This window comes from Phyllostomus discolor, chromosome 9 (genome assembly GCF_004126475.2).
Source record: "Phyllostomus discolor isolate MPI-MPIP mPhyDis1 chromosome 9, mPhyDis1.pri.v3, whole genome shotgun sequence".
Taxonomy (NCBI): Eukaryota; Metazoa; Chordata; class Mammalia; order Chiroptera; family Phyllostomidae; genus Phyllostomus; species Phyllostomus discolor.
Window position 1 is genome coordinate 47,693,791 of NC_040911.2, and position 16,611 is coordinate 47,710,401.

General features: G+C 39.7%; 1 protein-coding gene across 6 annotated transcripts in view; it reads left to right on the top strand.

Moving 5' to 3' along the window:
* PTPRM (protein tyrosine phosphatase receptor type M) overlaps positions 1 to 16,611 on the top strand; it is an 801,251-nt gene that overhangs the window by 712,751 nt on the left and 71,889 nt on the right. For all 6 annotated transcript variants that reach the window (XM_036009302.1, XM_036009304.1, XM_036009303.1 and 3 more), the window contains one exon: positions 2,907 to 2,943. In XM_036009302.1, the coding sequence (XP_035865195.1) occupies positions 2,907 to 2,943 (37 nt within the window). The remainder of the gene's footprint in view (positions 1 to 2,906; positions 2,944 to 16,611) is intronic.

A 16,611-nucleotide genomic window follows, 5' to 3' on the forward strand; every position in this document is an offset into this window, starting at 1 on the left:
TCATTCCTGAAATGAAGATCTCTATACCATTTTGATAATGACCAAAAACATACTCAATGCAAGTTACATTTTTTTTGAGTAAAGTGCATTGCGCCTATTCTTTTATTCAGTAAGTGTTTAGTGAGTATCTTACATGAGTACTCAGAGGTGTGCAAGACATGTTACCTTGTCCCCAAGGCCTCACAATTCAGAGATGAAGAAACATCTTTGTAATAGCACCCCTGCTTTGGGACATTCCAAGGGAATCTTCCTCATGTGCCAGTGTCAGCTCCTGCAACCCCTACTGGGCCTTTGAGCACAGGGACTGTATCCTGCTCATCTTCATTTCCCTGCACATGGTACATGCTCGAAATATTGTAAGCACTTAGGAAGTGTTTGATGAATCTGACTGAAGAAGCATATGTAATTAGATTAAGCATTATAGTAAAGTAATTGGAACTAAGCTTTAAAAAAAATGAGTGGGTAGCAAAACAGAGGAAGAAAGACATGAAAGTAATGAAAATACCAGATTAATTAGTTTTAATTTTAACAAAAAAGAGTCAATATTCAGGGTGCCTTTATTAAGTTAATTAGTTTATTAGTTAATATGATTTTATTGAGCACCTATTATATGACAGTTACTGTCTTAAGTCCTAGAGTTATAACTGTGAACAGTTCATAGTTAAAACAAAAAAATAAGCCTCTGACCTAATGGAGCTGATGAGCCAATCAAGAGAAAGAGACAATAAATGAAATAAGTCAGTTGATTTTATAAGGTATATTGATAGGAGTATGAGCTGTGTCAAAAACAAAAGCCATAAAGAGTGGCTGGAGTCAGCTCCACTGAGAAGGTACATTGGAGCAAAGAAGATGAAGGATTGAGCCATGTAGACACCTGGGAGAAGAGCATTCCAGCCTGAGAGGCAGCTGTGAAAAGGCCTTGGAGTGGAGGGTGTCTGGTGAATTTAAAGAAAGACAAGCTGGCGAGTGTTGGTGGAGTAGTGTGAAGGGGGAGAGAGTTGTAGGTGATTAGATGTGAGATACTGTGGGGCCAGGTAATGGAAACAGTCCTAAGGATTTTGGATTTTACTGCGAGATGGGCAGGCATAAGAGGGATTTGAACAGAGGAGTGACATGATCTGGCAGCTAAGAGGAGAATGAACTGTAGATGGACAAGAGTTGAAGCAAGGAGGCCTGCTAGCTGGCTGTGGAAGCAATCAGAGAGAGATGACGGTGGCCTGGCCAAGTGGTGGCACTGGCAGGTGAGAAATGATGGGGCCCTGAATTTATGCTGAAAGTAGAGACAGTGGATTTGCTGGCAGATTGGCCATGGAGTGCAGGAGGAAGGGCAGGGTCAGGATGCCTTCAAGAGAAGGAGTTACAATTATCTGAGAAGACTGTGAGGAGAGCTGATCCAGGTGGAAGGTAGGAAGGAAATGAGTTCAGTTTTAGATGTGTTAAACTTTAAATAAATGTTAGACATCCAAGTGGAGCTGTTAAGTAGGCAACTGATATCACCTCAAGATTCAAGGGGAAAAGCCCAGACTGGAAGTAAGAATGCAGACTCACCCATGTACAGATAGTATTGAAGGCCATGAGACTAGATGAGATCAACTGTAGACAGAGGAAAGAGTTCAAGAACTGGGAGCTGCAACATCAACATCAAGGTGAAGGGGAGGAACCAACAAAGGATCGAGCAAGTGTAGCCAGGGAAGTAGGCAGAAAGAAGACAAGGAGAGTTTTATATCCTGGAAGCCAATGACAAAAGTGTTTCCAGAGGATTAATGAGTTCATGCTGCTGATGGGTCAAGTAGAGAGGACTGAAAAATGACCATTGTGTTTCACAATATAGGTCATTCATGGACTGTGTGGATTATTTCAGTTTAACAAATGAGTTCCCCCTATCCCCTAGCACCTTGCTAGCACTGACATAGTGAATGACTCAGACCAGGGTCTTGCCTTGTGGATATTATCAGCTGTAGCAAGAAATGAGGGATCATCTAAATAATCCTGTTTCATATGTATCATGATTCTGTATTTGAGACCTATAGCAAGGCAGTTGCACTAAAGAACATGTTTGCTTTTGTTCATTATTCTCAAACTGGTTTTAAGAGTAAAAAAGTCTAACAGATATGCATTTAAATTGTCTTTTAAAAAGTCTTTATTTCCTCTTTAAGTTTCCTTGTTCTATTTTCCATGTGGCTTTGGGCACAGTGTTTTGGGTCATCTCAGGGGACAGAAATGGAAAGTACTAAGGTCCGTGATGATATTATATGTTACCTGTGTGTAATTTTCTCTAAATTGACTTTCCCTTTCCCAGATGCTGATTCTAGTGTTCGTTGTGCCCTTTTTATGTGGTCTCAGTTTTCATCTTTCCTCTTCTTATAGGGTCATGATAAAAGGAAGGGGTCTTATAGAATTTCTGCCTCTTTAAATTTCTGGCCACTGCTACAGCATCATGTCTTGGCATTAGCAGTGTTTAAGAATGATGTTTAGTATTACTATTGATAGAACTGCCTATACCAATGTAACAGAATATGTATTAAAACCTTGACACATTACCTGTAACACACAAACATAAATGAAATTCTGTTGTACATTCCCCGCCTGTTTATACTCTAATAATAGTCATGGTCATGTTATTTTGGAGAATCCATAAGTTGTTAGTGTTCACTGCTCATCTATTACCCCACAGCCAGTGTGCAGTTCAGTTACCCACACCCCCTCTGCAAGCATCAGAACTGTCATATTTGATGCACCTTCGCTTATTAAGAGGAACTCAGTAGTACTTGGTCTGATCATTTAACTTTCAAGTGATGCAAATGTTAGTGTTTGTGAATACATTCATTTTGGCAAACCTAGCATGTGACTTCTGTGCTATTTATCGATTTTAAGTTTGTCAAATATTTTTTCTCATTTATTTTTAGGGCTATCATCGACCCAATCATTATATTGCTACCCAAGGTAAGTTTGTTTCAGCTTTGATGTCTTTCTTTGGTTATCTGCCTGGTCTCTATCACCTCCACCCACCCTCAGAACGATATCTGCATACTGTGAAAGCGCCATTCACTGCAGTTCTAGCCACCATCACATACACCCTGTTTCATCAGCAGAAGTTCTGGTAATGTAATGGTTTAGCTAGAACTTCATGTTGAGATCGTTAGAAGAATTGTGTTCATCATTTCATTATTGAATTAAATCTATCTACCTTAGGAATTAATCTAACATTTGCAAAAATATATACATATATATTTATTAAATAAATACATACTGAATACCCTCTATGCAAAGCCCAGTATCAGTTGCTGCCAGAGATGCAGCTGAACCAGCAAGCTGCGTTTCTCACACCAGTTGTGGTTTAGTGGGGAAGTTGTGAGATGACCTATATACTAGAAAGGATGATACCAATTAAAAACTTAATGTGAGAGGTACAGAGAAGATGTTAGAGGAACTTGGAGATGAAAATATATTTTGGATCAGATGCAATGATCCAAAAACAGTTTTGTGGCAGAGGTGAAACTGGGAGAACTTCTAAATGGCAGGGACACCATGAGCAAAGATCTGAGTTCAGGAAATTTGTACTCCTGGGTGAAAAGCAGATGGTGGACCACTTTGGCTAAAGGAAAACCAAAATAAAGCTATACGAACATGTTGAGGAAGTTCACGCCTTATTTTTGTATCATCTTCCCCACAAACTATGAGGCGAGTCATCTATGGAAAATGAAGATCATGGGAATTCTGAGGTTTTTGGGAACAAGGCATCATAAAGGAGGAGTTAGTGAGTCAATGTAAGATGAATTAAAGAAGTGCTGAGGAGCAGAGAGGACCCAGTTAGGGTTAAAGGGCACCCATTCTCTCCATTTTATTATTTTATCACTGTTTCCAGTAATACATTATATCGTAGAAACCAGAGCAGGAAAATCAAAAGGATGTGACCTGCTGATGGCTAGGGATTAGCAGGGGGCTGTACACAGAAAGTCAAGAAACAAGGGAGTCAAGGATGCCGAGAAAATTGTGGTCGGCATGTCTAGGCTGGGTGGGTCAGAGGTATCTGATGGACCACAAGGAAGGGGAAGGAGGCCAAGTTCAGTTAAAGAGTCATAGATAGGAAATGAGGTAGTTGTAGCCAGAGAGCAGAATTCTAGTAGAACTTCCTGCAATAGTAGAAATTGTCTCTTTTTGTGCTGCCCAATACGGTAGCCACTAGTCATATGTGGCTACTAATAGTCATAAAGTATCTACTATGAATGAGGAACTGAATTGTAAATTTTAATATTGATTTAAATAGATGCATTTGGCTATTCCCTACTGGTAATGCTGTACAGCAAAGCTATGGGGTGGAAAACTCGCAGTGTGGCTAAAACAGGGCCACCGTGGAGCCTCATCCTCCTAAGCCTGACAGCCTCAACCAGCACCCATGTGGCACCATGTGTAGAGAGAGTCTAGCAGGGGTGTCCAACCCACGGCCTGGGACGGCTATGAGTGCAGGTAACACAAAATTATCATTTACTTAAACACTTTTTTTTTTGCTCATCAGTTTTCATTAGTGTTTGTGTATTTAATGGGTGGCCCAAGACAGCTCTTCTTCCAGTGTGGCCCAGAGGCACCAAAAGGTTGGACACCCCTCTACACCAAGTGTAGAGTCCACAGTCACACGCCACCACTGATGGGCTCTACAACTGCGTCTAGGCAACCTGCTTTACCTCCAGGCGTTTCCTCCTCTGAAATGAAGTCAGTGATGGCTCCTTCCAAGATAGCTTTGCTAGTCTAAAGAAATGCGGCATGCAGAGTACCCAGCTTGAAACAGGTCCTTTCATAGCAGTTGCTGAGGTCTTTGGGTCACAAGCTTTTCTGGTTCAAGCTCTTACATCTGAGACGCAACAAAGACATGTGCCTAGTCCAGCACTGGTGCCTTCTCTTATATTCTGCTACCTCCAAACTGAATCAATTGATGCCTTTGGAGAAACCCTTTGTTAGTTTTTTACATCCATACTAAAAAAATGCTAACCAACATCTGAGCCTACGGGGAGTCATCTTTTTGCTGATGGAGGGTTTTGCTTTGATGTTGATGACTGCTGACAGATCAGGGTGCTAGTTGCTGAAGGCTGAGGAGTCTGTGGCATTTTCTTAAAATAAGACAGCAATAAAGTTTGCCAGATCGATTGACTCTTCCTTCATGAACAATTCCTCTGTAGCATGCAGTGCTGTTTGATAGCATTTTACCCATGGTAGAAATTCTTTCAAAATTGGAATCACTCACAACCCTGCTGTGATTTATCAACTAAATTCATGTAAAATTCTAAATCCCTTGATGTCATATTAACAGTCTTTATGGCATGTTCACCAGTAGATTCATCTAAAAAAAACACACACACTTTTTTGGCTTAATCATAAGAAGCAACCCCTCATTAAAGTCTTCATGAGATTGAAGCAATTCAGTCACATCTTCAGGCTCCACTGATGATGATACTGATGATAGTGATGATGATGATAATAACAACTCCCTAAAACAACTAAAATAGTAACATCAAAGATCACTGATCACAGTTCACCATAAGAATATAATAATGAAAAAGCTCAAAATATTGTGAAAATTACCAAAATGTGACATAGACACAAAGTGAGTAAATGCCATTGGAAAAATGAGGCCACCAGACTTGCTTGATGAAGGCTTGCCACAAACTTTCAGTGTATAAGAAACATACCACCTGCAAAGTACAATAAAGCAAAGCACAATACAATGAGGTGTACCCATACAGCATGTTCCAAGCCTAACACAACAGATGGTCTCATTGCCAGGAGTAAAGATTTCCGATCCTTTGCAGTAATTGGCATGGACAGGGACAAAGTGCGCATGGATTGCCTTCATTAAAGTAAAAATGCAAACACCTGATTCTAAGAGTCCAACAAAATGGGTGATAAAACTAATAGATAAATGCAGTCTTTAAATCTCTGCTTTCTTCTCCCTTTGTTTTGCACTCATATAATTCTTTAAAATCTATTCATAGCAGAAACCCATACTATATGAACGGTCCAATTTATTGACAGCCACTTATATTCCCAAGACCTCGAAATACATAGATTTTCACCAAGTTCCTTCAGTACAGAGGGCATGTCATGAATTTATCTATTCAATCTCTCCTCTTCCCTCAACTTTATTGATTTTTCTACCAGGAATTGATTTTATCTTTGATAATGATGGTAATGTTTCTGCAAATTGAAGGTACTACATTGAAGCCAGATCTGTGGCTTTTTCTTCCTGTCTCCCTTCCATTTAATTGTGTTCCATCTGCCAGCTAATACATTGATGACCCAGTATTCACTTCATCACATCTGCCTAGCCAGCCATTAATACAACTGTAACATTCAAGATTTATCATTTGGTGTAGTAGGGATCAAAGGAGAGAAAGCATGTCTGTTACTCCATGTCCACTCTCAGAGCCAGGGCAGAGCTGGGATTTCAAAAGCATGGTTCACAGGGAAGGGCAAGTGAGTACCCAGGTCGGTAGGATTGCCCAGAATTTACCCTATTTCACAATGGCAAGATACCCAGACACCCCACAGGGACTGTGTGGGCCCCGAACTGGAGACACACAATTAGAACCACTCATCCAGAATGACTCGGGAGAACACCTGCCAGCCACATGGTGTGCAAACGAGGCGGCCCTGGAAAAGTGTTCTTTTTATTATTGCTTAGTTTCATCTTTTAAACTGACTTCCTCTTTAGAGAACTCAAAAAAGATGATGAAATGTCATTGTGGAAGGACAGGTTGTGTGTAAGTCTGTGATGAGCATGGCCTGCCCTGCACCGAGTCCCTCTTCCTCACTTCCAAGTTCATCTGTGGATTGAGCACAAAGAAATATTGGAAGATCCTGCCAGAGAAACTTGCCTATAATTCCTTCAGGGGGAGCAGCCATGCCCCATGAAATCTGGAGAACACATCCCAGTCAGGTGGCGGAGACCCAGCACTTGGCTGGGATTTCCAGGAGGCGAGGAAGAGGTAGAAGGCATGGGGCTGGGGGGTGGAGGTGAGGAAATCAGGGCATGTCTTCAGCCAGCCTTGAAGCATGGGCTCCCTGGTCAGAGGCCGGGCCAGTGGGAGGACTGCCAAGGTGGGGAGGATCACGCTCCCCTGCAGAGGGTATGAGGTGGGAAAGGTCTTCACCTCTGTGGGATTTTGAGTCTTCTTAATCACTTCTTGAAATGGATCTTCTCTCAAGAAATTCACATGCACACATACATCTTTTACATAGGTATTCAGGCATTTACAGACTTAATAAAGCCCAGCCTAGAAAACTCTACACCCCAGTTAAAACCCCTGTGTTAGAGGGGCTGAGAACAGAGGACTGAGGGGTAAAGTGAGGACACTTGTTCAAAGGCTTTGAATAAGGGGTGTTATTTAAAGAAAGTCAGAAAGGCAGGGAGAGAGAAAGGCTGTTTCTAAGCCACATAGTGGTGAAAACAGTGCTTTAAGTAGATTAATTAGCATGGAATTATCTTGGACAGAAAACTAACAAACATAATAGAGAGTAAACACAGAAAAATCTGGGATAGAAATGAATAATTCAGACAACAATAATAGCAGTAGGCCAGTTGTAGGTTTTATTTTATTCAATAATCTAGGTTACATATGACTAAAATATGTTTTCTAATATTAAATATAGTGCCCCAAATGTTGATTTTTAAGTGAGCTTCCTTCTCATTTAATAAAAAGTGACATATATATTTTCTTTCCATATTAGTAATTTGGGCTGATATAACACTTTTCTTTCTGAACTCAGCATTTTTATTTGTCTATTCATTCAGTAAATAGTATGTGCCTATTATGTACTAGGCTTGGTGCTATAACCAGATTAATGTATTTTCTATCCTCTGACTGTTTTGGTATTTACTCCTCTTATTTCATAAATAGAGGAATTGAGACCCCTGAGGAGAGAAACAAGGGTTGAAAACAGCAGTGATGTGTATCTGCGTGCCTGCAGCGTACGGACGGCGACTCTCATAATGCATGAGAACGTGTGGTTCTTGCCCTAAAGAAGAGGCTCGGGCTTGCATTGCTGTCCATGTGTTGCATGCTGCCTCTTTCACGGGCTTTGCAAAGCACACCCCTCAAAAATCACATGGTTAATCTTTGGTAACATGAAATCTAGGGTGCAACCCCTTCTTTCTAAGTTATGATGCTTCTTGAAAAAGGCAAATCTTCAATGATATAGTCATATCTGAAAATGCCTCTTAATTACAATTGTCTTAGATGTCCCCAAACATGACACTAAGCACCCAGAGTCTCCTTGTTCTTACACAGGCATCCGAGCACCTGTGTGGGCACCCACTAGTCCAGGGCTCCACAAGGGTGCTGCACAGAGCTAATGTAATGGTGACAAAATGAGACCCTATTTGGAGAGATCAAGGCTAAGTTTAGAATTCCAGTCCAGCAGCCAACTCTGTCAAGTTAGCACAGTTCAGACAAAAGAAATGAAGTGGGTGCTGAAGCACCTATACTCAAGAAGAGTAAAACGTGTGAATTTTAACAATGTACAGTGAAAATTACAACTGTGATGCTCAGAGCCTCTGGATACTCAGTGTCATGTTTCAGGACTTCAAGTCACGCTGACATAGACCACAGGAACTATATAGAAAACCAGATATGAGATGGTTATTTACAATGAGAAATGTCACTGTCCATCAGGGAGAACTGTCCTCAGCAGCATAACCTCATAACCTGACATCAGAAGAACACCAGAGCTCATCCATTGATTCAACCAGTAGCTACCAACTGCCTGGTAGATAGCTAGCTAGGAGCAAATGCTCCCTGAGAACACAAGAATTAGAGAGCAAATGAATGAATGAATCGTGAGTTACTGTGTGCCAGACACCAATTAAGCAATAGAGTAGTCCAACTAGGCAAAAAAAAATATCTCATGTTGGCCCAACAAAGCATCTACTTACCTGGGTGAATTTGAGGATTGTTATCTCAAGTGCCTGTGACTATTTCTTTTCTAAATTAAGAGTTAATCATCTCCTATTCTTACTAACACCTTTTCTTTAGACAAGTCAGTAAATCAAGGCATTGTTTTTGAAGATACTCCATCTTGTTAAATTAAATGCTTATCTCCATACTGGCCAACCTCTTTGCGCATAAACCCTAACCCCATACACACCTCATATACGCAGTGCTATGTGTTCATAATGATAATCTGCAAAAGAAAAACCTAAAAGAAATTTCCTCCAGAGATGTTCACCTAGGAGCAAACTTTTATAGGAAGCTAATAAAAATGCAGAGAGTGAATATTTATAGTGGAAATACCTCCAGAACCTCAACTCCACACAAGAGTTGAAACTTTCCTACAGTGATTTCCTTCTGTTTGCTGTTCATCTGTTTTTCTTCCACACTTCTTCCACATAATCTCTGTGGTATGAACATTTTTAATGAGGATTTTCAGAAAGATAAATATGGTTTATATTTTTGAAGCACAAAATTCCCTTCAGGCCTCTGAAGCAATAAATAACAGTGCTTAGAATAAGACACAACTTTCCTCAGCAAGTCATGCCTCTAGCCAAGACTCCTCAGAGCATCTCTGCAAGTTCTCCACATTCTATAAAGAAGCTTTTGTCTCCTGCATTCTGGTCTCCAAATAGGGGTGAACACTTGAAATTATATCTCAGTAGAATTGAAAGAAAAAATGTTTTAAATCAAAAGCTAAGCCTTCCATAAATACCTTTTGTTTTTACTCCTCCCAGCTCCAGTGCAGCTCGCTCCGAAAGTACAAATTCTGTGTCAGCTGAACTCGCTCTTCTTGGCTAAGTTGTCCCCACATTGTCAGGAGTGGTAGAGAATGTTTGGATTTACTTACTCAATCCTATTTGAGATTGATTTAAAAGTATTGACTTGTAGAGTATTCTCTAGAGTCCAAATTTAAACAGGGAGGCTGTGAGGGAGTATGATTTATACATAGGTAAAGAGTGACCCTCATGAGTCTTAAGTATTCCAAATTACAGGGCCAAGATCTCCCTGCAGGGCCAGCCCACACTTCACTCTCCATCTCTATTTTTCCAAGGAAAAATGAACAATTGCAATCAACAGCTTATCTATAAACTTCTTTTCAAAGAATAGTTGCTTTTTACCAAATTAAATTTAAAAGATACTGGCCGATTTGCTAAAAGGTCATATCATAGACATCTCTCATCCCTGTGTTCTTAACAAACTTGCTTATTAGTAGTGAGAATGTTTAAAGTCAGGTTGCAAATCAAAAGATGAAACCAAAAAAAGATGACATTAGTAACATCCACCCATGTTGTAATAGACACCGTAGCAGGAATGCGTGTCCACGGAGTCCTGGGAGCTAACCTAATGCAGAATAATTTGAAGACGAACAATGCCCTGCTGTTAAGCAGTTACATGGTTGTAGACTGTCTTAAAACAAATACTTTTTACATCTTTAAGAGTATTTTAGAGGTGGTTCTCATTTGAAGTAGAAAAGTATAAAATCTTTTTGTGCTGGTAGAAACTTCAAAAATCAAAAGCCCAACTCTTCTCTTTTGTAATTGAAACAGTTGAAATTCAAAGCACAAATTGATTTAAGTGATCTTCATTCATGTAAGTTCAAATGAGTCATGTAGACAAAAGTATTTGTAAGCTGTATGGACTAACATTTATATTTTAATACAGTGTATGCAGTGTTCAACTTAGGAGAAACATCATGTTTCTGGTGTCCTTGGGGGCCCTTTGTTAAAGAGCGAGGAAATATAGGTCACATCTTTCTTTCTTCCAGGTTCAGCCCTTTGAAAGGATAGAGATGTAGCTAAGTACCCATGTAGTTTCCCTGGTGCTGGCTTCCCATGCCTCCTGCATCAGACCCTTGCAAAGCAAGCCATTTCTTTTAGGCCTAGTTCATCCAAAATTAATCAAACATTTCTAGGCACCTACCAAGTGACTGGCTCAGTACAGGGCTGGGAATACAGCAGTGACTTCATGAATTACACAGTGCTGGTGCCTATGTGAACAACCAGCTCTCTTTCTTTTAAATGTATTTTATTGATTATGCTATTTCAGTTGTCCTATTTCTTTCTCCCCTTCATTCCCCTCCACCCTGCATCCCCTCTCCCACCAGCATCACCTCCTCTTCCTTCATGTCCATGGATTGTACATATAAGTTCTTTGGCATCTCCATTTCCTATACAATTCTTAGCCTCCCCCTATCTATTTTGTGGTTACCAATTATGCTTATTCCCTGTACCTTTTCCCCCATTCTCCTCCTCCCCACTGATAACCCTCCAGGTGATCTCCATTTCTGTGATTCTGTTCTTGTTCTAGTTGTTTGCTTAGTTTGTTTTATTTTCATGTTTGGTCGTTAATAGTTGTGAGTTTGTTGTCATTTTACTGTCCATATTTTTAATCTTCTTCTTTTTGTTCAATATGTCCCTTTAACATTTCATACACTAAAGGCTTGGTGATGATGAACTCCTTTAACTTGACCTTATCTGGGAAGCACTCTATCTGTCCTTCCAGTCTAAATGATAGTTTTTCTGGATAGAGTAATCTTGGATGTAAGTCCTTGCCTTTCATGACTTCAAATACCTCTTTCCAGCCCCTTCTTGCTTCCAAGATTTCTTTTGAGAAATCAGCTGATAGTCTTATGGGAACTCCTTTGGGGTAACTCTCTCCTTTTGTCTTGCTGCTTTTAGGATTCTCTCCTTATCTTTAATCTTGGGTAATGTAATTATGATATGCCTTGGTGTGTGCTTCCTTGGGTCCAACTTTTTTGGGACTCTCTGGGTTTCCTGGACTGCCTGGAACTCTATTTCCTTTGCCAGATCGGGGAAGTTCTCCTTCATTATTTGTTCAAATAAGTTTTCAATTTCTTGCTCTTCCTCTTCTTCTTCAGGTATCCCTATGATTTGGGATACCTGATGTTTGAATCAGGTATCCCAAATCATAGGATTTTTGAATGTTTGAATGTTTAAAGTTGTCCCAGAGGTTCCTGAGCCTTTCCTCATTTTTTTTTGAATTCTTGTTTCTTCATTCTGTTCTGGTTGAATGTTTATTTCTTCCTTCTGCTCCAGATCATTGATTTGAATCCCAGTTTCCTTCCCTTCACTGTTGGTTCCCTGTACATTTTCCTTTATTTCACTTTATATAGCCTTCGCTTTTTCCTCTAGTTTGTGACTATACGTACCCATTTCTGTGAGCATCCTGATTATCAGTGTTTTGAACTCTGCATCTGATAAGTTGGCTATCTCTTCATTGCTTAGTTCGATTTTTGGAGCCTTGATCTGTTCTTTCATTTGGGCCATATCTTTTGTTTCAGCACACTTGTTACATTGCAAAGGGTAGAGCCTTAGGTATTTGCCATGGCAGGGCAACCCAACTTGCTGTGTTGTGGCACTGTATGTGAGAGAGGGGTCAGAGAGGGAACAATGGCACTTGCTAGGCTCTTGGCCCAGCTCTTATTAATATGTGATTTTGCTTCAATACCATATTTGGGAATTACTTTAGGCCATTTCTCTCCCCATCCCTACCCTATTTAGCAAGTGAGAAAGTGAAACCTAATGAGACCTAGAACCACTCTTCCCATATCTCAAGACATGTGGACACAGTTTTGAACAAGTTTTCAAGGCAGTTACTTCTGTTTCTTGCCTTCTCACTCAAAAGGATGTTTCCGAAAGTTTCCTGATGTAATGCCCCTCACTGCTATTTAAAATTGGAGGTTGCATGCACTGAGCTGTATCTAGGGAGTCAACATATCTCTATTTTATTCATTTATTAGATTTATTCTCTCTTTTGTTAAATAAAAGCAATCCCACTTGTATAGTGAGAAAATCTTAATTAAAGAAGATGAAGATTACTGAAAGCTTCTATTTCTCTGACAATGGCCCCCAAGGCATGTGAATATAGGCTTTTCCCTTCGTTTTCCTTTTCCTTGACAGAAGGCAACCAGATCCTTTGGGTAAGCAAACCCCTCCACTCTGAAGGCTGCCACTTTTTTTCTCCTTGGTTGCTTTGTCTCTGTTCCCCTCTTTACAGCATCAACAAGTACACAGGATGGGTTTATAAGGGTTTTCTTTGGAGACAGGCCTGATAAATGCTATGTGACCCAGCCAGCAGGAGGCTCTTGTGGTGTGAACATCTGTCATGTTCCTCCCTTCTGAAGCTACAAACACTTTCGTGTGTGCCTCTTCCTAGCTCTTCATGCAATATTGCTGTATAACCCGTCTCAGGGATCGAGTACCAAAGGTCCCTGTGGTAGTAATGTCTCTATGTCTGCATCATACAGCAGATTGTTGCCACACACCGCCTACTAACCCTTTCATTGTTTTCTATGTATGGATTTCTCTTCAGAGGCCTAATATCTAACTCAGTCTGATTTATCTGCCTTTATTATTCTGCTTTCCATGTCAAGCATAATAGCAGCTTTTGCATTGCTGTTCACAGTGGTACCACTGCTAGGAGGAAATGTTTATTAACTGCCAGGGAGGGCTGAGTATAGTCCAAAAAGAATGCAATCCACATAATGGTTCTTGTAGATAGATGGTGTTTCCAGAAATGCTTTGGGACATTCAGTTTCAAGTCCTGCTAGGAGTCAGTCACCCCATAATTGTTTTTTATATACAAATATTTCTTTGCTTATGCAACATGGTCACAATAAACTCTTTGAAACTTGGCCCTAAAATTTCCTTCCATATACAAACATGTTTTATGTCAGTAACTACAATAAGATATTTTCCCTCCAAGAAGCAATAAAGCAGTGTGGTTAATTGGAATGTACACTCTAGAGTTAGACTGGCTAGGCTCATATACCAGCTCTGAATACCCTCTCAATAAATATTAGCTATATTTTTATTATCATTATGGTTATATGGGTTCCAAAAGGCCCATCTCTCTGGTCCCATATTTCAGTGCAGATAAACCAGGAGAAACAACTGGGGGGCGAGACAGACTGCGCAACCTGAAGTTCTAGAATGGGGAAATAAAGCCTACAAACCTCTGACTGAAAAAATATGTGAGGGTTCAGGTGGCAGGAGAAACACCCAGCCTCACAGAAGAGTTCATTGGAGATACCCACAGAGTTCTAGAACATACACAAGTCCACTCACCCAGGAATCAGTGCCAGAAGGGCCCAATTTGCTTGTGGATAGCAGTGGGAGTAACTGAAAGCTGGCAGAGAGAAGATCAAGAGGTACTGTTCCCTCTTGGACCCCTCCCCCACATACAGTGCCACAACACAGCAAGGTGGGTTGCCCTGCCCTGGTGAACACCTAAGGCTCCACCCCTTACTACTTCATCAGGCATGCCATGACAAAATAAAATGACCAAATGAAATAAAAGATCAAAGCTCCAGAAAAAACACAAGTAAATGACAAAGAGATGGCTAACCAGCAGATGCACAGTTCAAAACACTGGTTGAGTATGGTCACAAACTAGAGGAAAAAGTGAAGGCTATGTAGAGTGAAATAAAGGAAAATGTACAGGGTACCAACAATGAAGGGAAGGAAACTGGGATTCAAATCAATGATCTGGAGCAGAAGGAAGAAATAAACATTCCACCAAAACAGAATGAAGAAACAAGAATTCAAAAAATGAGAAGAGGCTTAGGAACCTCTGGGACAACTTTAAACATTCAAACATCCAAATCATAGGGATACCTGAAGAAGAAGAGGAAGAGCAAGAAATTGAAAACTTATTTGAACAAATAATGAAGGAGAACTTCCCCAATCTGGCAAAGGAAATAGAGTTCCAGGAAGTCCAGGAAACCCAGAGAGTCCCAAAAAAGTTGGACCCAAGGAAACACATACCAAGGCATATCATAATTACATTACCCAAGATTAAAGATAAGGAGAGAATCCTAAAAGCAGCAAGACAAAAGGAGAGAGTTACCCCAAAGGAGTTCCCATAAGACTATCAGTTGATTTCTCAAAAGAAATCTTGGAAGCAAGAAGGGGCTGGAAAGGAAAAAAAAGGCCCATCTTTCAAAAGTACATAGGCAGTTCAGGCTTTAACCTAAGTATAGTATATACTTATGGCTTTCATAAAAGCTAATACATTCTACACAGGCTAATGCTTCCTTCCAGAAGGAGTATCAAAGGGAACCACTGTGTTTTTATCAACAAACTTCATCTTTCTCCAAAGTACAAAGATTGTCATCATTGTTCTAAACTTTTCAACAAAAATCAAACATAGGTTAGAAAGACAATAAACTATATTATAAACTGGGAGAAGCATATTTTCCTTCAGTTTTGAGAGTCTTGTAGAAATCGAGCACCTATGATAGCAGCCCAGGACACCAGCCTTTGCATGTGTCTGGAGCTTTCCTAATGCACAAAGTTGGATTACACATAAATGGAAACAGCTTAATACCACTGACCAGACAGGTCCTTTTCAAGAGGCTTGGTAATCAATTTATAAGAATCACACAAGGATATTTTAGAGAGGAACTTTGGAAGGCTAAGAAACCACTGGAGAACTAAACGGGGCTGAGAAATTATTTTATGGGAAAGAGAGGGAGCAGAGAGGGAAGTAAAGAGAAAGATGTTTGCTCTTGGCCTTTTTCTGCAACTAATTTGTGTTGGGCGAGGCTGCTTAGGCAGGCACGGTCTTCTGCTTGGCTAGTGGTTGACCAGATGCCTAAAAGTTGCTGATCATGATCTGTACCAAGGAGGTAGTAGATAGAGTGCATGTGACTTGAAAGAAATTCATACAGACCACTTCTGAGATCAGTTTCACACAATGGAGTCCCAGAAAATACAGATGTCCCCCAATCAGTGCATGTCAGCTTAGGAAAAAGACAACAGTATAATAATTGATGGGTGTACAATGATTTCAAACAATTATTATTCTTTATAAAGTGATATAACAACATCATGGTTATGTCCTTAAAAAATAGATACCCAGTGAAGTATTTACATGTGGGTGATAAAATGTATACACTACACTGTGAGTAATCATGCCCATGGCTTCAAATATTTTCAGATGACCCCCCTGCCTTGATCCACACCCAAAGCCTCAGTACGCACACAAGGGAAAGTAAAAAGTATATTAAGAATTATAATCAATAATTTATTAACAAATTTCCGAAACAAATCTTCTAGCAATACAATCAGACTGATCTTATTCTACTTCTATTTTACAAATAGGAAGACTTTTTTCTAAGTTTTCTTAACACTTAGAATATTTTCATCACTTTCAAGAAACAGTTTTGAGTCTGTATGCCTGTGTTTTTGTAGATAAAAATATGTTGTGTTTTTTTAACAAAACCCATGATTGTGATTTAAGTCATCATATGGCATATGTGGTGTGATAGCAACCAAAGTTATCCTTTAAATGACTTTTTAAAATTTTTTATTTGGGATTTTATTAATACGCAAGTGTATCTAAATGGTTAGGAATATGTATCTGTTTGTGTATAAGAAATACTTTAAGTCTCCCAAGAGTAATCTTTTATTTTGATAAGGGTAGGTCTTTATTTTGAAATGCTTAATTGAATTAATTTTAACACATGTTACTTCTGTTTAAGAAAAAGAAAAGTTATAACAATATTTTGACAAATTTATGTCTCAAAGCCACTATTTTCATTTATTTCCTTGTTTAAAGATCTTAAAACTCCAGGTATGGGAAAGTAAGAAAGCACTCGGAATAC